A 21856-nucleotide genomic window follows, 5' to 3' on the forward strand; every position below is an offset into this window, starting at 1 on the left:
GCCAATCTATGTCCCAAGGTCACACCAACAAGAGATAAATAAATAATCTGTTTTGGTGATGGTAGTAAATAGATAACTTACAGTCAAGGCCATTAGGACTCCCCTGGTTTTCTTGAAATAGCTTCATGAGATCTTTGCCTTCCACCTGAACAGAGTGCTGGAGTGTTGACTGTAACATCTTATTCCTAGGGCAGCACTTCATTTGAAAGACAGCACTACTCTTAATTATCAGTTGGTCACTGATCAGTAATTATTTGTATGGGTTTGGGTAACATAACAAATATTCAGTTAGTTAATACTTTTCCACACTTAAGTTACATTGCCTAGATTGTAATTATGTTTTCATTGAGAATAACCTGCATGTCACAATAAGTTGTCATACTGAAATTAAAAAAACCTGATACCAAAGTACATTTGAAACTTAAGTACATTTAGTATATTTACACAAATGATTTGATCAAATACCAGACTTTGATACTTTACATAAAGATGTAAATTCCAGTGCAACTTAGTTCATGGCATCTCATCTGAAATACAGTACGTTGCCAGACAAAAGGGTGCCATTGCTCCTGCACAACACTCACCCAATGACTGCATTAACCAATGTAATCAAAATTCAAAAGGCTTAGATTTCAGAATTCAAATTTTATGGATTATTTATTTCTATACATTTCTATTTACCTGATATAACTTTAAATTGAAACCATTGATGAAATGAAGACATTATATTGACAATAAGATGCTGAATGATTAAGATGAAAATCTAACACCTCACCATATCCATGTGCCATGATTGGCACATATTTGCTGAAATTACAATGTGTAGATTATTTTCCCAAAACTAGGCTGTTATAGAATGTGTAAAACATGAACCTTTCTGTTCCCTGTCAATTTAGAAAATCTTCATAAATGAAGTTAGTAAGTTGGTTATCACAACTATAATACATATGTACATTGTGAATATAGGGACAGAATGGCACAATAAGCTTTACAATTTGATGCACTTTTGAATATGAAATATTAGTTTTATTTTACCCAGATCTTTTCACAGCTCATTTTAATTAATAACCTATAAAACTTTACAGATTGTACAGTTTATAATATAGTTTAAACTAGTGAACAAAAGTAGGTCCCACAGATGCAAAAATACTGTACCAATCCAAAGTAAAGGCAGATTTACACAATGTACAGCTCTCCACTAGGAAGGGAGGTGATCATTTCTAAGTACAAACAAATAAACTGTACAAAAATAAGATTTAATTTCCATTCATACATTCAGAGAAGATTGCAAATGCAGATATCCATAACCAGTGAGATATCTGCAAACAGGAATTAGTTACCACTCCTAAAAGGAATGCACAATACTATTTATCTGGGGCACCGTTAAGAACATGGCATAGTGTAACATTAAAACAAAAAGATACAAGAATTACCTATTTTTAAGGATTTTTTTAAAAGAATTTTTGATTTGAATAGTGTGCCAAAAGGAATTTCTTTCAAAAAAACTTATTAAATTAAGAAAATGTTTCTAAAGTGGTACTAAAACCATAGTTATGAATTCATAAAGCATTTTTGGTGTAATACATTGTAACTGGCAAAGAAACACAAGCTCTTTCTATAATTTATATTCACCCAGAAACAGAAGTATACATTTGTATTTGATTTAAAAAAATGGAAAAACCCTACACTTTAAAAAACACTAAAACTAATCCTTAACTTATGTTGTTTCCTTATATAAGATTCACAAAGAATCACTAATACTGCAAGGCGAGTTTTTCTTAAGGAGCCAGTGGTTTCTTCATGCTTATTAGATAATATACTAATAAATTCTGGAACTGGGTCAAACATTTAATACACACCTCCTGAGCACATTTAACATGTACACACAGACTCTTTGAAGGGATATGTATAGTCTTAAGGATTTATGTTAGAGACTGGATCCACTGTCAGATATCACACTTTTGTCTTTTGTTCTTTTTTGTTGTTGAGGTATTTGTAATCCTCTTCCCCAAAACAATATATCTATGACCTTTTTAGGATTTTTGTGAGTATTTATATTTTAATTTAAACCAGCCTCATTACTCTCTGGCAGTGAGAAGCGGGCTGGTTAGTACCCGTTTTCTTTCCTCCCATTTTTGAAGCTGAGTGTTTTTCGAAACTTTCCCGTCACAAACACACCATACAATGCATTTGGATCTGGAAAGCACAGTAGAGTGCAGTAACTGTAAAGGACAAAAGCTACTGGATAAGCAAAGACAATTGCAAAGTTTGGTAGTGCACGCCAATCATTAACCTCTCGCAGCTTTCTCTCCTGTTGACATTTTAAATGATGAACATACAGCACTAGATGAAATTTTCAGCTTCCACCATCCAGGCTTTGCTTCTGAGCAGATGCCACTCAAGAATGTGTTTTTCGATGGTTTCTCCTGTTCCTCTTTTTTTAAAACACGAGGGCATTTGGAAGCCAACAGGGCAACCCAGCAGGAAAGAATTTTCCAATGACAACACACGTGTTCAGAACTCATCAATTTTCTTCTGTAGGTACCTCAACATAGAATCCATCCCCTGAGAAGAACTCCAAATTTTCCTTAGAACATCAGATTCATTTTCATTGGTCTGTTCCAAATCGCCCTTCATGGCATTTCGGACAAGAGCTTTGGATTCTTCAAGTACCTGAATAAAGTAAATAGATTCTTGTTAGGACTATAAAATCATTTTATTGCAGAAAGTAAACCAAGGTTAAGGGAGTCCATGACTCAGCAAGTTGCACCGGACTTTGCAACTCTAGACAGTCAACCCAAATCAAAAGTCTGATTGGCAAGACATCTTCAAGGCAAAGTTAAAAGTTTGTATCAAATACGAAACTTGGGTGACCAAGCCTGAAATAGCAAGGAATGAGAGAACACAGGGAGCCCAGTGAGTCATAAAGGAAAAATCGTTCATAGCTAAGCATAGTCTAACAAATAAAATGATTAATTTCTATTAGTGTATCTAGCCAGCTCATTTGCAAGATGGAACCCAATAAAGCAGCTTTTAGTAATATCTTAGTCCCCTATCCAATGAAGTGGAGGAGAATACAAATTATTAATTGTCCATAAGTGATGGCTAATAAAGAAAAAAATAGAACTGGTTTGTTTTGGGGAAAGGGCATACAAATTATTGGTGATCAAGAATAGAAAACTGCCCCATTATTGCTTATTTCGTAATAGGTTCTGCTTTATGAAACATGGGCTTACATGTGTTGGGACTACATCAACTGCATGCAAAAGTTAACATTCTACTGATAAATACCTACATCACTTTAGTTAGTAGAAGCATTTTTCTTCTACATTCCAAAATTTTACTTCATACAACACATAAATTTTAATACACACTTCACCATAATCCTTTTTAAAAGGGTCATATTCAAAAAACAATTCTTAAGAAAATTTTTGCATTTTACTGACTGTAAGGAACCTCCATACAGAGGAATGTAGAAAGTTACAGTTCCTGACTTACAAGGGAATTACATGCGACTAGTTCCTTAATGCGGACCATAACTTCCTGACTGAATGTTCCAGGCCAGAAAACCTGTGATACCAATCCTTTAGCACATGCTTCCTGTGCAGTCAACTTTCGTCCACTGAACAGCATTTCATTCGCCTGTAAAAAAAACAAAATCTTAGCATATATGGGGGATAAATCCTAACATCTGAATGAACTTTTCATGTACAAGGTTCTGACTGTCTCATGTATTCATGTGAGACATAACTTCATTCCAGAAAAGATAATTTTACAATTTATATAATTTGCCTATAAAGCAATCATGTGAAGCAAATTGAGAAGTGTCAATGCAATGAGGTGGTACAAATTCACCAGAAGAAATTTACTGAAAACGTTTTTAAAAATCTATTTTTTTTGCAACTGAGATCATCGATAATTATTTCTGAAAATAAATAATGAAATTAAGAACTAAATCTATTTAAACTTCCAGAGGTCAATGTTAACCTACGCCTACAGCAGTTTGGATGAAATGCACACAGCTATTTCTCCCATTTGGTGCAAAAAGCTTTGCATTGACAGATGCTATAATAATGTGCAGCTTCTGCACAAAGTGTACCTTGGTTGTAGTAAGTGGCACATGTCAGATCTTTTCTGCTTAAAAAAAGTTGTAGGTATCATATTTGTAAGCACTCAATTTATTTTTCTGCATATCATTTCATATTTTTAATAAGTAACTTCAATTTTCATTCCAAAAACATCCCGATTTAAATTCTAGAAAAAACAAGTTACTCAAATGCTATAAGGTTCAAGCATACAACAGAGGAAATCTCTAGATTTCACCTCAACGGAAAGCCAACGACAGCAACTTACCTTTATGGAACCTCTGATGTGTGAAATCAGTAAGGCAAAGAACAACATTACATCTTGTAAGACACTGATGGGAACTGAATGGGCATGAGGCTGTTTCCTCTGACTGGAGATTCCAGAACTAGTGGTAGTCTCGGTACAAAAGGATGGATCATTTATAACTGAGATGGAGAATACTCAAAAGGTTTATGAATCTCTGGAATTCTCAATTTCTGGGAGCTGTGGACATGTTTGAGACAAGATAAAACATTTTTGGGCACTTAGGCAATCCTGGGGTGTGGAGATCAGACAAGAACATGGATGAAGCAGTGGATCAGGCATGATCTTATGGAATGACGGCAGGCTTAAAGGCACTACTCCTGCTCCTACTTCTTATGCTCTAAAAGGTGGAACCAAGCAAAGCTGGATTCATTTAGCTGAACAATGGTAGTTGCAGGGAGACTGTGGGTTCAATTGTGTTCAATACTACAGATAGATAAAAAGGATGAAGTGTATAATGCACTGTGGACATTGTCACCTAGCTGTGAAATACACATAATGCCATGGATGTCAGGAAGGAAAGCTGGATGGTGCATAGTTTAGTGGAAGTAAAGGGAGGGAAATTTTATAGTCAGGATGAGCTCAGAAAGGACACGAGGAAGATGGAAGGAATTTCTGAGGAAGCATCAGAGGAGGTTGAATAGAGATACAGTTGGAAATAGAAAGAAGTTGTTGGTACTTGCTTTTGCATTCCAAGTTGAACTTGGAACTGCATGCAGTTTTATGGAGCAGAGGACAGCTGGGCATATTATTGCTGGATATTCCAGCCAGACCTAGCAATGAATGAACTTGGAGACACAAACATAGAGACTGCAACAGAATCAGAAAATAACTCAGCAGATCATGCAATGTCTTGTGGAGAGAGGTACGGGGTTAATATTTCAGGACAATGACTTTTCATTAAAATTGGATGGAGATAATACCAGCAGAACGAAGTGAGGAAGAGAGAGTAGAGCTCTTACTGAGACAAGGACCATAAAGACACAGGTGAGAGTGCAGTTGATCAACAATTGCAAACTTATCAAGGTGAATGGAGGGTCAAAGATAATGTCAGTGAAGAAGACTACCTTTTTTCCATGGGTAAACACTGGAAAGTGGAATTGAAAGTGGAAGGGAATTAATAGCAGTGGGCAATACAACTAAGTGACCACAGACAGTCTCATCTGTGATTGATACACAATAGCAAACAGAAAGGATGTATGAGCTGGTATACTTTTGAGCACAATTTGAAAGATTATACTGAAGCAGTAGTTGAGAAAACCCAGGATAGAAAAGAGCACCTAGAAAAGAGATAAGACTGAATTGAAAGGGAAGGTGAAATCAAAGGATAAGGAATCTTTGCGAGGGAATGAGGCTGCCTCAGCAAGAAACCATGGCTGGAGATTGTGAAAGTCTGGGTGACACAGGGAGAAGGTGTTATTGGAAAACTGAGGAACAAGGTAAGCTGCTCAAAGAAGATTCCATGATAGGGAACCAATAAAGGGCAGGTGGTGGAAAATATAGCCAGATAGGAAAGCTCTGCATGCAGAAAAGGGAATTTCTGATTGGCTAATTTATTAAGCTTCAAGAACCATTGCACCTGGACAACTGCAAAGAAGGGGATTGGGAATGGGGGTGTCATGGGGATTGGTGGTAGGGAAAGGGAGAAGAGCAGAGAGCATCTCACCTTGTTTCGCTCCTTTCATTCTGTAATGCCATCAACATGTTCACAATCACTAACCCAAGATTTGTTGTTGAGGTAATGGAGAGGGCAAGAGGAGGAGGGGGTCTGGAGGGCTCAATGAAGGACATTAATAGTGGGTAAATGGTGAGGAAGTGCCAGCTATGAAGTGTTCAACTACCCAGACATACAGTGGCATGCAAAAGTTTGGGCACCCCCCGGTCAAAATTTCTGTTACTGTGAATAATTAAGAGAGCAGAAGATGAACTGATCTCCAAAAGTCATAAAGATGAAACATTCTTTTCAACATTTTAAGCAAGAATATTGTATTATTTTTGTCTTGTACAATTTTAGAGTGAAAAAAAGAAAGGAGCACCATGCAAAAGATTGGGCACCCCAAAAGATTTGAGCTCTCAGATAACTTTTACAAAGGTCTCAGACCTTCATTAGCTTGTTAGGGCTATGGCTTGTTCACAGTCATCGTTAGGAAAGGCCAGGTGATGCAACTTTCAAAACTTTATAAATACCCTGATTCCTCAAACATTGTCCCAACAATCAGCAGCCACGGGCTCCTCTAAGCAGCTGCCTAGCACTCTGAAAATTAAAATAAATGATGCCCACAAAGCAGGAGAAGGCTATAAGAAGATATCAAAGCGTTTTCAGGTAGCTGTTTCCTAATGTAATTAAGAAATGGCAGTTAACAGGAACAGTGGAGGTCAAGTTGAGGTCTGGAAGACCAAGAAAACTTTCCAAGAGAACTGCTCGTAGGATTGCTAGAAAGGCAAATCAAAACTCGTTTGACTGCAAAAGACCTTCAGGAAGATTTAGCAGACTCTGGAGTGATGGTGCACTGTTCTACTGTGCAGCGACATCTGCACAAATATGACCTTCATGGAAGAGTCATCTGAAGAAAGCCTTTCCTGCGTCCTCACCACAAAATTCAGCGTCAGAAGTTTGCAAAGGAACATTTAAACAAGCCTGATGCATTTTGGAAACAAGTCCTGTTTACTGAAGAAGTTAAAATAGAACTTTTTGGCCGCAATAAGCAAAGGTATGTTTGGAGAAGAAAGGGTGCAGAATTTCATGAAAAGAACACCTCTCCAACTGTTAAACACGGGGGTGAATCGATCATGCTTTGGGCTTGTGTTGCAGCCAGTGGCACAGAGAACATTTCACTGGTAGACGGAAGAATGAATTCAATTAAATACCAGCAAATTCTGGAAGCAAACATCACACCGTCTGTAAAAACAAAAAGCTGAAGATGAAAAGAGGATGGCTTCTACAACAGGATAACAATTGTAAACACACCTCAAAATCCACAATGGACTACCTCAAGAGGCACAAGCTGAAGGTTTTACCATGGCCCTCACAGTCCCCCGACCTAAACATCATCGAAAATCTGTGGATGGACTTCAAAAGAGCAGTGCATGCAAGACAGCCCAAGAATCTCACAGAACTAGAAGGCTTTTGCAAGGAAGAATGGACAAAAATCCCCCAAACAAGAATTGAAAGACTCTTAGCTGGCTACAGAGAGCGTTTACAAGCTGTGATACTTGCCAAAGGGGGTGTTACTAAGTACTGACCATGCAGGGTGCCCAAACCTTTGCTTCGGGCCCTTTCCTTTTTTGTTATTTTGAAACTGTAAAAGATGGAAATAAAAAAAGTAATCTTGCTTAAAATATGAAAGAAATGTGTCATCTTTAACTTTATGCCTTTTGGAAATCAGGTCATCTTTTACTTGCTTAGCTACTCACAGTAGCAGAAATTTTGACCAGAGGTGCCCAAACTTTTGCATGCCACTGTAACCTACCCACAATAAATTTCCAGTGATTCATAATTCAGCTGTAGTTCAATGCAAATGAAAAATTAGAAACCTAAAATGAGAACTGATCTCCTTTACTAACTAAAGTAATGGCAACAATACAGGAGAGAAATTGTCATCACACTCTGTGCCAAGTTTAAAACAGCTTCTGTTAAACTACCAAAATAAATAGCATTCCTTCACAATAAATACCAATGAAATATAACAATCAATAAAACATTACAATCTTATTACAAAAGTTACATAAAACAATTGTCAAGCATTAATGTAATGTACTTTCTGTATTTATTGTAACATATGCAACATATATATACAATGTACAAACTGTAATGTAATATAACATATTGTAATGCAATGTACTTTCTGACATATTGGTAAGGATACCAGTGTTAACTACCAGGCTCTTCTCCAAAACAATACCATGGTTTTTTTTGACACCAGCTGACAGAGACAGTTTAACCAGAGTGTGGAAGACAGCAGTGCCATACTTTGTTGTCAGCCTTGGTCTTGTATTCAAGTCTCTAAAGTGACCCGAGAAATAGCAAGCTTCTGATTTAGAAGTGAGAGTGCTATTCACTGAGCCACAAGGTAATTAATATTGCACAACAGGGCTTGGTGAGACTGTACCTAGAGTGCTGAGTGAAGTTTGAGTCCTTACCTAAAAAGGATACGTTTGCTAATAGGAGTGCCACATAGGTTCATCAAATTGGTTGGTGGGATGGTTGAACTATTGGGTCTTCTAGGCTTGTATTCACTAGAATTTAGAAGAATGGCAGACACTGATTGAAATGTACAAAATTTTGACAGGGCTCAGGCAGGCTGGATGCAGGGAGGATGTTTCTCTGCACCGGAAGGGGGTCTAAAATCCGGGGTAACAGTTTCAGGATATGGGATATAGGATGTAGGACTGGGATGAGGAGAAATTTCTTCACTGAGAGGGTAGGGAACCTGTGGAATTCTCTACCACAGAAAGTTGTGGGGACCAAGTTATTGATCATAATTAAGAAGGAGAGACATAGATTTCTGGACACAAAAGGCATAAAGGGGTATGGGGAAAGAGCAGGAATATGATTTTGAGATAGAGGTCAATTTATTATAGTATTGAATAGTAGAGCAGGTTTGAAGAGTTGAATGGCCTACTCCTGCTCCTAATTTTCTATGTTTCAATACAGAAATTGAAAATATTTCAAAATAAACCACGATAGTTAACAGGAAAATAGACTCCAACTATTCCAAAGAAATTTAGAATGTCAGAAAATTCATCTTAAAATTAAGTGAGCATCATGTAAAGTGGCAGCACAGTCACAAAGCAAATAGAGCTGCAGCCTCATAGCTCCAGCGACCTGGAGTTAATCCTGACCTCAGGTGTTGTTTGTGTGGAGTTTACACATTTGCCCCCTATGACCATGTGATTTTCCCTTGGGTGGACTGGTTTCCTCCCACATCCCAACAGCATGCTGGTTGGGAGGTTAATTGGCTGCCATAAATTGGTGTTGGTGGAAGAATCCAGGGGATTGAGAAGAGCGATAGGTTTTATGTTGCAAAGAAATGCATGAAATATATGACTTGAGCTCGATGGTGAAAGAAAGATCCTGGAATCACTGGGCATTTGATCCTTTTTTTTCCTTTCAGTATAATTGCCATGTTTTCAGGCAGGTGAAGTCAAGATAAATAATATGACTCTACCGACTTGCTTACCTTGTGATCTTGCAACAAGGAGTTAGACAATTACAGTAATACAAAGGCTACTGATTGATCTGGCCCTGCAGGATTAATACATTAATCTTTACATTTTGGGGAAGCAGTATGAAAATTTATATAGTATTTAAATTCACATTGAATTGTTAAGCTGAAGGATCACAGCGGCCAACTCAACAGGAAGAATACAGCTATAGCAGTATAATATCAATATTTATTTTAATATCCAATAGTGAAGTGAGTTTTGGGATAACAAATCTCCAACTGAACACCAACATACTTCAAAACTGTATTGAGATAAACTGAAAATAACACTTAAACAGTCTATTTTTAATATTTGTGGGTAATGCAGCTAATTTGGAAAGAGAAAAGCTGCAGCAAGTTGATGAAAGATTGAAGAGTAAAACTGGTGCAAACCAGCCACCCAAGACCAATAAAACATTATACAATGATTCCCTTTCTCTATTAATACTACTGTCATCATCATTTAAATAAAATGTTTTGTCCTCAGAATCTACCGTCCCAACCCCATCCCCCCTCCCTTCCACTTTGCTGTACAAAATCTTTGTATGTGTTGTCGTCTCCCATCCTCTCCCCTTATTTAGACCAAGGAATGGTGGTACAGAAATTAAGTTACCAAACCAAACACTGATTTGGACTGAAAATCCAAAGACAAGACTTCAAATCCCACCTCAGCAGTTGGGGAATTTAAATTCAGATTATTAAATAATCCCGAATTTAAAAAGCTAGTTTGAGTAATGGAGACCATTAAACTATCCGATTGCAGCAAAAAACCTGTCAGGTTCACCAATGTCCATCCATACCTAGTCAGACCCAGAGCAATGTGGTTTATTCTTAACTACCTTCTGAAATGGCTTAGTAAGCCACTCAGTTGAATAAAACATGATGCTAAATGGCAAGAATTAAACTGAACAGAACCAGCCAGCATCAGCCCTGTCCTGGAGTCCCAGCAAAACTGAAATCTGTAAATCAGCTTCACAAGTAACTTTGGACTAATCTCAAAATTAGGGAAGCTATTACACAGACTAGTCAAGCTACAGCCCAACAACAAACTCTCAGAATCATACCCTACCATCCTAAACATTTATTCTCTCCACCACAGATACAGCATGGATGCAATGCATAGCAACAGTGAAATGCACTGCCATTCCTAGACTACTCCAAGTACACTGTTCAAACCTGCAACCTCTACCACAAAGATGGACGAGGGCAACATGTACATGGAAACACCATCATCTACAACTTGCTTCCAAGTTGATCGTCATCCTATCTTTGAAATAAAAAGCCAAGCTAATGATCTTATAGCTTCTATAGTTGGGGAGGCAATTCCAGGGAATAGACCTAGCAACAATTTTGAAGTACGTTGCTAGGCCTATCGTAGAACTGCCTCCCCAACAGCTCTAGGGGGATAGTTTCACTTGTAGGACTTCAGCAATTCAAAAAGGTAATTCTAGGCAATTAAGAACAGACAAAAAATGCTGGCCTTTCCAGCAATGCCCACAACCATTAAATAGATAGATAGTCTTCATGTCTCTGTGAGAATTGTTAAAATTGTTTTGCAAGTTTTGTTCGTCAATGATTTGTCTCTGACTGAATGATTTTAGCAATAAGAAGACTATGATAGTTACTACCTCGTAATCCTTTTTCATAACCTGAATTAAAGATGGGTAGAAATGTTGTATTAAAAAACTGTGCATAAAGGCCAATGAGACAACAATTAAACTAGGGAAAGAGCCACCATGAATAAGCAATGCATTCCAGAAAACACATTCAAGTGCAGGACGACTGAATTTTACAAGATAAAATTTTCAGAATTTCCACACACAGAGCACATTTGAGGATTTCAAAATAATATCAGACTTACTGAGGCTAAACCCATTATTCTGGGAAATGTCAATGATGAGCATCCATCTGGAGTCTGTCCAAAAGTAGTATAAGGAGTCTGAAACCATGCTTTCTCATTGGCCCACACCACATCACAAAGGGGTAAAATGGAAGCTCCAAGACCAATTGCAGGACCATTCACAGCTACTATGATTGGTTTCTTAAACTGAATAAATGTATTGACAAAACTCCTAAAAGTGGAAAAAAAAGCATCAGCCTGAATTCCATTTAACATCGGTTCCTCAGTCAATGTTAAATATAAATACTAAGGCATGAAAGTACAGGTTAACAAAACATGACATATTACTCAAAATCTCTCTCAAATCTACATAACTATAACAAAGCTGTCAAGTGCAGAGCTATAAAGAACTTTAATCCATTGTTGGTTATTTATTTATTATGATAGCTAAATCTTATGGTTAATCTTTATATAATTTAGTGACTCACACAATCCGTTTTCAAAATATAAACTATTCCATATAAAGCTATTAATTATTTGAGGCAAAGGGATGGTCAATATTTTGGGTCCAGACACTGTACAAGTCCTGAAGCAGGGTCTCGGTCCAAAACATCAATAATCCCTTTACCTCCACAGAGGCTGCATGATCCAGAGTTCTTCCAGCAGTTTCTGTTTTGCTTCAGATTCCAGCATCTGCAGTCTCCTGTATCTCCATAAGTTATTAATTATTTTAGTTTCCTATTAATTCTAATGATGTATGGGAAGAAAGGTAGAAGGCCACCTGGCCCATCAAATCTGCTCAGTGATTAATAAGATCTCGGTTTTTCCTGTGTGTCGATTTCACTTTCCTGATGGATTCTCATATACCTTGACTTCAAAAATCCACTGATTTTGATCTTGAACATAATCATCAACTGAGCATCTACAGTCCTCTCTGGAGTAGAGAATCTCAAGATAAAGAAATTTCTCCTAATTTCAGTCCTAAATGACCTGAAACTGCTGTTACACCAGAGTTAGCATAATGGTTATAGGTCTGGTCATCACACTGCAGGAAGAAAATAATATCAGAGAAGGTGCAGAGGAATTATACAATGATAACATTAGGACTGAAGTAGATGAAAAACACGATAATGCTGGAGGAACTCAGCAGGCCAGGCATCATCCATGGAGAAAAGCAGGAGGTCAACATTGACCACCTGCTTTTCTCCCCGAATGCTGCCTGGCCTGCTGAGTTCCTCCAGCATTATCGTGTTTTTCATTTAGATTCCAGCATCTGCAGTCCTTTCTTTCTTTAGGACCAGAGTACTTCAGTTATGAGCAGGCAGGGATGCTTTTTTTGGGAACAAAGGGAACTAAGAAGATAGTTAATTGAGGTGGACAGAACTATGAGAGACACACAGACAGAGTGAACAGGATGGACCTATTTCCATTAGCAGGGAAGTTGGTAACAGAACAATTTAAGCTAATTGGTACAAGGATTCGAAGGCAGCTGAGGAAAAAATCTTTCACTCAGAGTAGAGGGTGTCTAGAATTCTCTCTGTAAAAAAAAGTGGCAAAGGCAGAAACACTTCACATTTTAAATATACCTGTGTGAGAATATGAGGAATTCTCTAGACCAACAGCTAGAAATTAGAATTAATCTAAATAACTATACTTTTGTTGTTATGAATACAACAGGCCAAAAACCCCTGCTTTCTCAACGATATACTTTTATGACTCACCCTGAAAGTCTCGTCTTTAATATTTGGCCAAGTTCCCTGCTCCTAACTATTCCCCCCCAACCCCCTGCCCCACACCCCCCCACCAACCTGCAGAAATACAGAAAGACCTTTTGTTTGTTTTTTTTCTTATCGATGACACAGAACTGTCAGTTTCCCTGACTTCTGCTTAAAAATGTTAAATATTTAACCTTCCAATTTTATAAAAGGTCTAGGAAACTGAAGCTATAACTGTTTCTCTTTCCACAGGTGCTGCCTGACTTGCTGAGTATTACCAGCAATCTGTTTGCTGGGAATAATGCATACCTGATGGACTCAGTCATCTTAATACTTTCTCTTTTTCGATCATCCGTTAATCGTCGAATGAAATAAATAAAATCAAGACCACAACAAAAGACGCTTCCTACAGCACTCAGCAAAACCAATTTACTGTCATCAGCTGCTGCAGTGTTCAGAGCACTTTGCATTTCCTTCATAACCTGTAAACAGAACAATTAAAAATGATTAGAGATCCAAACTGAATTTTACAATAGAAAAAAATTAATTTCAGAAATATAGGTTTCATTCATTATTAAAAACAGACTTGTATTTTTTGCTAAATACCAGCACTGTCTGCATACATTTCACTGTCAATACATTCCTTGGTTTCAGAACATTCCTGGTTATTTATTGAATATGAAAATATATATGTAAAACCAATGAATTTAATCGCTGACCAAGCAACTTTAAATGTCAGAATGTCAGTTAAGAATCAACCACATTTGTGGGTCTGGAGTCACATATTAACCAGACCAGGCAACGATAGCAGATTTCCTCCCTGCAGGGGTTAGCCAATCAAATATTATTCACAATCTGTATCAACAATTTGGCCGAGTTCTAAGTTCTCTAATGATACAAAATTGAGTGGAGGCATTTAGTGGAGGCATTGGTGATAATTTTCCAGGAATTGATAGACCCTGGCATGGTTCCAGAGGACTGGAGATTCGCAAATGTAGTTCCACTGTATAAGAAAGGTGGGAGGCAGCACAAAGGAAATTACAGACCTATTAGTCTGACATTGGTGGTGGGAAAGTTATTAGAATTGATCCTCAAGGATGAGGTTATGGAATACCTAGAGGTGCAAGGCAAGATAGGTCCAAGCCAACATGGTTTTGTGAAGGGAAGATCTTGCCTGATCAACCTATTGGAGTTTTTTGAAGAAATCACAGGTAGGGTGGATAAGGGAGAGGTGGTAGATGTTGTGTATTTAGACTTCCAAAAGGCCTTCGACAAGGTGCCGCATAAGAGACTGATTAATAAGATGAGAGGTCGTGGAATTACAGGTAGGATAACAGAATGGGTGGAGCATTGGCTGGTTGGCAGAAAGCAAAGGGTGGGAATAAAAGGATCTCATTCTGGTTGGCTACTGGTTACTAGTGGTGTTCCGCAGGGGTCGGTGTTGGGGCCGCTTCTTTTTACCTTGCACGTTAACGATTTGGATGATGGAGTAAATGGTTTTGTGGCTAAGTTTGCGGATGACACCAAGATAGGTGGAGGAGTAGAGAGTATTGAAGAGACAGGAAGGTTGCAGAGAGACCTAGATAGTTTAGGAGAATGGGCAAGGAAATGGCAGATGAAATTCAATGTTGAGAAATGTGCAGTTGTACACTTTGGAAACAGAAATAAATGGGCAAATTATTATCTAGAAGGAGAGAAAATTCAAAGTACAGAAGTACAAAGGGACTTGGGGGTACTCGTGCAGGATACCTTAAAGGTTAACCACCAGGTCGGATCGGTGGTAACGAAAGCAAATGCTATGTTGGCATTCATTTCGAGAGGTATAGTGTATAAAAGTAAGGAAGTGTTGATGAGGCTCTATGGGGCATTGGTGAGGCCTCATTTGGAATACTGTGCACAGTTTTGGGCCCCATATCTTAGGAAGAATGTGCTGATGTTGGAGAGGGTTCAGAGGAGATTTACGAGGATGATTCCCGGAATGAAAGGGCTTACGTATGATGAGCATTTGTCGGCTCTTGGACTGTACTCACTGGAGTGCAGAAGAATGAGAGGGGACCTCATAGAAACATTTTAAATGTTGAAAGGACTGGACAGAGTAGATGTGGCCAAGCTGTTTCCCTTGGTGGGTGAGTCCAGGACCAGAGGGCACAATCTTAGAATTAGAGGGTACAGGTTTAAAACAGAGATGAGGAGAAATTTCTTTAGCCAGACGGTAGTGAATTTATGGAATTCCTTGCCACGTACAGCAGTGGAGGCCAGATCATTGGAGGCGTTTAAGGAGGAGATAGATAGATATCTAATTAGTCAAGGTATCAAGGGATATGGGGATAAGGCTGGAAATTGGGGTTAGAATAGTTTGTTTTTGCTCATGGAGCAGACTCTCCTCCCCCCCACCGCCATTTCTCATTTCTTTTTCCCCTTTTCTTTGGAGCAGACTCGATGGGCTGAATGGCCTACTTCTGCTCCCTTGTCTTGTGATCTTGTGAAGTGAGATTGCAAGTGGTGACAAGGATGTAAAGAGGCTTCAAGGATGATACAGACAGAGGATATAGGGCTAAGTGAGTCGGCAAGAACACGATGAATCATAAATGTGGAAAAATACAAGGTCATCTACATTGGCACACAACAGAAAAGCAGAGTATTTATTAAAAAGTGACAGATTGAGAAATGTTTATGTTCGAAAAGACTTTAATGTCACTGAAAGCTAACATACAGGTGGAGCAGCAGTTAAGTACATTGGCTTTTATTATGAGAGGATTTGAGTACAGGAGTAAAAAGGTCTTAATGCAATGACATGGAGCCTTGGTGAGACCACTCCTGGAGTATCGTGTACAGTTTCGATTTTTTTTTAACCTAAAAAGAAAGATACACTTGCCAGAGGCAGTGCAGCAAAGATTCACTAGACTGGTTTCTGAGTTGGTGGTTTGTCATATGAGAACAGATTGAGTAGACTAGGCCTAGAGGTCAGAAGAATGAGAAATGATCCCACCGAAACTTAGATTTTGTGCAAGGCTTGACAGGCTGGTTGCAGGGAAGATGTTTCCCCTGAATCAGGGGTCATAGTCCCAAAATAAAAGGGTATGCCATTCAAGACTGAGAGGAGCTGAAAATTTCTTCACCCAGAGAGGGTGGCAAACCTTTGGAATTCTTTACTACAGAAGGCTGTCGAGGCTCAGTCACCGAGTTTATTTAAAATAGAGATAGATTTCTGAATACTAAAGGTACCAAGGGATATGGGGAAAATGTAGTAAAATGCAGCAGAGGTAGATTAGCCATGGTACTGACAATAGAGCAGACTCAAGGGTCAGATGACCTACTCCTGCTTCTAACTTTTATGCTCAATATAGATGGGCTTTCTGCAAAAACCCCGTATTTTAATTTTACTATTACTGATACTGTCATTTTATTCCAGATTTATTTAGTTTCTTAAATTTAAACTTCCTACCTTTAAAGGTGGTATTTTAACAGGTCTCCGCATGCTGGTACAGTAACTTGAGTACAATGCTACCATACAGTTAATGAGTCAGTAAATTGATGCCAGAAGCAAAACAAAATTTTTCCCCAAACAGAGCTATGCTACCTGTCAGTATTTATTGTAACATAATGGTTGCATTACTTTAATAACAATCCAGAGATGTGCATCATTAATCCAAAAAAATTAAAATCCTACCTTGGTGGTTTGAAAATTTGCCTCCCGTTTATAGCAAGTTAGTAAATATAAATTAAATTTAATCTTAAAGCTGTCAACTGTTTCCATCATTACCTTGTATGACCTTTGTCCCTAACAACTGTCCTCTCTGCAGGCCTAGCAAATCACCCAGGGGAGGTAATCGGGGATCAACAATAAACACACAGGCCTGCCAGAGATATGCACATCTAGAAATGTGAATTAACAAATCCTTGTACTAAATGAAAATACTCACTTGGGAAATATTCATGTCTTTTCAGTCAGAATGGTGAAAAGATAAGCAATTATTCTACCTTCTGCTTTTCTATTTAGTAATAGCTATCTTCAACTCAAAATGCATCAATTCACATCTGAATGACGAATGCTATTAGGCACATTTTAGTTTGGTCCGTGTACCCCCAATATCCCATTTAATTATTGCTTTAATCATTCTTTATTTTTCACCTTTTCTATGCGTTACATGCAAAGATCAGAGAGTTTGAATCTGTCTTCTTGTCCTACCAGTACAGTTCAAAATTTTCTGTGATTGACTTTCCATCTCACAAAGTCCTAGAGCCTTCAATTTCTTCTCATCCTTCTATTCTTTGCATCTGACTTTGCTCTAAAGTTCCCCCAGGGTTTGATTTTCTCCTGTCTATTTGTGAAGCCAAAAACGGACAGTATTCTGGTGCAACTTTACACTTGGAGAACTACTGAGGAGAATTCCTAACCTATTGCTTTGGGTTTCACTTTGCCAGAAAGCAACAGTTAGCTTGTGTTCTATACAAGGTCAATGATCCAAGTATAATAACGAATCTTAGAAACAAATCAGATTTCCAGGATTTATCTTCACTTTCAATCCAGGCTAATGGGATGGAATTTTCTTGTTTGTGTGTAGAACCCTATGCAAAATTAGTCCAACTGATATCAATCTATTCTCTAGTGGACATAAATTTGAAGTATAAAATTGACCTACTGCCAACCCAAGTCACATCATGTTATAACCGGTAAGGATTGTTGATAGGAGGTGTTATTCAAAGATTCAGGTCACAACAGGGCTGCTCTTAGATGGGTGGTGGTGGAAGCAGATACAAAAGAGGTGCTTAAGAGGCTCTTTGATAGCCACATAAGTATGCAGAGAATGGAAGGATATGGACTTGTGCAGACAGAAGGGATTAGTTTAGTAGGCTTTTAATTACTAGTTTAATTTGTTCCGCACATCGTGGGCCAAAGGGACTGTTCCTGTGCTGTACTGTTCTATGTACAATATATTGCCGAAGCACGATAAAGTAAGCTTTACTACCTTGACCACACCTCATTTCTTTCTCCCTCAGGATAAATCTCTGTGCTGTTACCTTTACTAACCTGATAGCAATCTGACTTAATTCTATGAAACAGACAGCAAGAGGACAGAGGGGGTATGGAGAATTTTACAATTCATGCAGCCTATGCCAGACAAGTGTTTGGTGATGTAATCTGGGAATTCAAATAAGGGTAGGTCTTGTACTGTAAATGATATGGCCATAAGGAATGTTGATGAACAGAGACACCTTGGGGTACAAGTCCAATGTTCCCTGAAAGCTGCAACACAGTTGGATAGGGCGGTGAAGGTGTATGGTATGCTTGCCTTCATCATTTGGGACATAGAATATAAAAATTGGGATGTTATATTGCAACTTTACAAAACATTGGTTAGGCTGCACTTGGGGTATTATACGGAGTTCTGGTTGCCACACCATAGGAAGGATGTGGTTGCGCTGGAGAGAGTGTAGAGGAGATTCACCAAGATGTTGCCTGGGTTGAAGGATTTTAGTTACAAGGAGAAACTGGATAGGTTGGTTTGTTTTCCCTGGAGTGGAGACTGAGCGGTGACCTTATAGAGGTATATAAAATTAAGAGAGTCATAGATTGGGTAGATAATCAGAATAATTTTTTCAAGGTAGGGGTGTCAAAAACAAGAGGGCATAAGTTTAATGTGAGAAGGAGGAGATTTAAAGGAGATCTGAGGGAAATGTTTTTCATACAATGAGTGGATGGGATCTGGAATGTACTGCCATAAGGTGTGGTAGCAGATACAATCACAACATTTAAGAGACATTTAGACAGGCACTTGAATAGGCAAGACATGGAAAGATATGGACCTAATGTGGGCAGATGGGCAAAATGGTCACCAAGGATATGGTGGGTTGAAGGACCCATTTCTGTGCTGCACAACTCCATGACTCTCTGAAAGAGCTATGCACTTAGTCCCAAAATCATTTTGCTATTCTTCTAATAAAAATATTTACCCACTTTCCAATTATAAGAAAGACTGCTTCACCACCATTTCTGGCAGGACATCCATTCTCTAATACTTTCCACAAAAACTCTTAATCTGTCCTCGTGTTCTTTTAATGACCTTGAATATATGACCTCAAGTTCATATTTACTAACCACAGGAAATAGGTCTTAATGAAGTAAACTGTAAAGTCTGCCAATTTTCAACACTGGTAGCACTCCTCCATTTAACCATGTTCCACTGCAGAATACCAGAGGCTCATTACAATTTCTCAAAAGTTGATACCGTTTAATTGGTTTAATCACTTCTGTACTTTCTGGCAGTATTGATCTTTCTGCAATGAGACATCCAAATTGGAAAACCATCTTCAAACTTGTCTATGATTTACGTAGCTTTAGCATTGCACTTTTATATTCCTATGTTCCAAATTAAAACATCCAAGATCTTCTATGCATTTTATATAAAGGCAGATTCCTTAATTTATTCACCGAATTTTAATTATTTATGTAATCCCATAGAACCATACAGCACAATACAGGCCCTTCGGCCCACCACGTTGTGCCAATATTTAAACCATGCCTAAGACTATCTAACCCCTTCCTCCCACATATCCCTCTATTTTAAATTCCTCCATATGCTTATCTAACAATCTCTTGAACTTGACCAACGTGTCAGCCTCCATCACCACCCCAGGCAGCGCATTCCATGCACCAACCACTCTCTGGGTGAAAAACTTCCCTCTGATATCTCCCTTGAACTCCCTACCCATTACCTTAAAGCCATGTCCTCTTGTATTGAGCATTGGTACCCTGGGAAAGAGGTGCTGGCTGTCCACTATCTATTCCTCTTAATATTTTGTATACCCCTATCATATCTCCCCTCATCCTCCTCCTCTCCAATGAGTAAAGCCCTAGCTCCCTTAGTCTCGAATCCAGGCAGCATCCTAGTAAGTCTCCTCTGCACCCTTTCTAACGCTTCCACATCCTTCCTATAATGAGGCAACCAGAATTAGACACAGTACTCCAAGTGTGGTCTAACCAGAGTTTTGTAGAGCTGCATCATTACCTCGCGGCACTTAAACTCGATCCCATGACTTTTGAAAGCTAACATCCCATAAACTTTCTTAACTACCCTATCCATCTGTGAGGCAACTTTCCGTGATCTGTGGATATGAACCCCCAGATCCCTCTGCTTCTCCACATTCCCCAGAATCCTGCCATTAACCTTGTACTCCACCTTGGAGTTAGTCCTTCCAAAGTGTACCACCTCACACTTCTCCGGATTGAACTCCATCTGCCACTTGTCAGCCCAGCTCTGCATCCTATCAATATCCCTCTGTAAGCTTCAACAGCCCTCCACACTATCCACAACACCACCAACCTTTGTGTCGTCTGCAAACTTGCTAACCCACCCTTCTACCCCCTCATCCAAATCATTAATAAATATCACAAAAAGTAGAGGTCCCAGAACCGATCCTTGTGGGACACCACTAGTCACAGCCCTCCAATCTGAATGCACTCCCTCCACCACAACCCTCTGCTTTCTACAGGCAAGCCAATTCTGAATCCACACAGCCAAGCCCCTCAGATCCCTTGCCCTCTGACCTTCTGAAGAAGCCTACCATGTGGAACCTTGTCAAATGCCTTACTAAAATCCATGTAGACCACATCTACTGCACTACCCTCATCAATCTTCCTGGTCACTTCCTCAAAGAAACCTATCAGGCTTGTGAGGCAAGATCTTCCTTTCACAAAGCCATGCTGGCTGTCCCTAATCAGTCCATGATTCTCTAAATGCTTATAGATCCTATCTCTTAGAATCCTCTCTAACAGCTTGCCCACCGCAGACGTATGGCTCACTGGTCTGTAATTCCCTGGACTATCCCTACTACCTTTTTTGAATAAGGGGACGACATTTGCCACCCTCCAATCCTCCGCTACCATTCCCGTGGACAATGAGGACTCAAAGATCCTAGCCAACGGTTCAGCAATCTCCTCCCTCACCTCACGAAGCAGCCTGGGGAATATTCCAGCAGGCCCCGGGGACTTCTCTGTCCTAATATTTTCTAACAGCTCCAACACATCCTCCCTCTTGACACCTACATGCTCTAGAACATTAACCTTACCAACACTGTCCTCAGCGTCATCAAGACCCCTCTCTTTGATGAATACTGAAGAGAAGTATTCATTGAGAACCTCACCCACTTCCACAGCATCCAGGCACAGCTTCCCACCTTTGTCTCTAATCGGACCTACCTTTACTCTCATCATCCTTCTGCTTTTCACGTACGAGAAAAAAGCCTTGGGATTCTCCTTAACCCTACTCGCCAAAGCCTTTTCATGTCCCCTTCTTGCTCTCCTCAGCCCCTTCTTAAGATCCTTCATTGCTACTCTATCTTCCTCACGAGCCCTATCTGATCCTTGCTGCTTACACCTTATGTATGCTGCCTTCTTCTTCCTAACTAGTTGTTCCACCTTTCTTGTCACCCATGGTTCCTTCACCCTGCCTTTCTTTCCCTGCCTCACCGGGACAAATTTATCCCTAACATCCTGCAAGAGATCCCTGAACATTGACCACATCTCCATAGTACAAAAATGTCATCCCAATTCACACTCGCAAATTCTAGCCTTATAGCCTCATAGTTTGCCTTTCCCCAATTAAATATCTTTCCGTCCTCTCTGCTCCTATCCTTGTCCATGACAATGCTAAAGGTTAGGGAGCAGTGGTCGCTGTCCCCCAAATGCTCACCCACTGAGAGATCCG

The 21856-nt window shown here is 39.1% G+C and overlaps 1 protein-coding gene across 1 annotated transcript in view; it reads right to left on the bottom strand.

The window, feature by feature from the left end:
- Window positions 1-630: 630 nt before the first annotated feature.
- The window catches only part of cdyl (chromodomain protein, Y-like), a 171572-nt gene continuing 150346 nt past the window's right edge, over window positions 631-21856 (bottom strand). The window contains exons 4-7 of the mRNA XM_052015955.1: window positions 13458-13630; window positions 11455-11665; window positions 3499-3642; window positions 631-2673 (exon numbers count right to left, since the gene is read on the bottom strand). Of these exons, the coding sequence (XP_051871915.1) occupies window positions 2515-2673; window positions 3499-3642; window positions 11455-11665; window positions 13458-13630 (687 nt within the window). The 3' untranslated portion in view covers window positions 631-2514. The remainder of the gene's footprint in view (window positions 2674-3498; window positions 3643-11454; window positions 11666-13457; window positions 13631-21856) is intronic.

The sequence above is a fragment of the Pristis pectinata genome, chromosome 5 (assembly GCF_009764475.1).
Source record: "Pristis pectinata isolate sPriPec2 chromosome 5, sPriPec2.1.pri, whole genome shotgun sequence".
In the NCBI taxonomy this organism is placed as follows: domain Eukaryota; kingdom Metazoa; phylum Chordata; class Chondrichthyes; order Rhinopristiformes; family Pristidae; genus Pristis; species Pristis pectinata.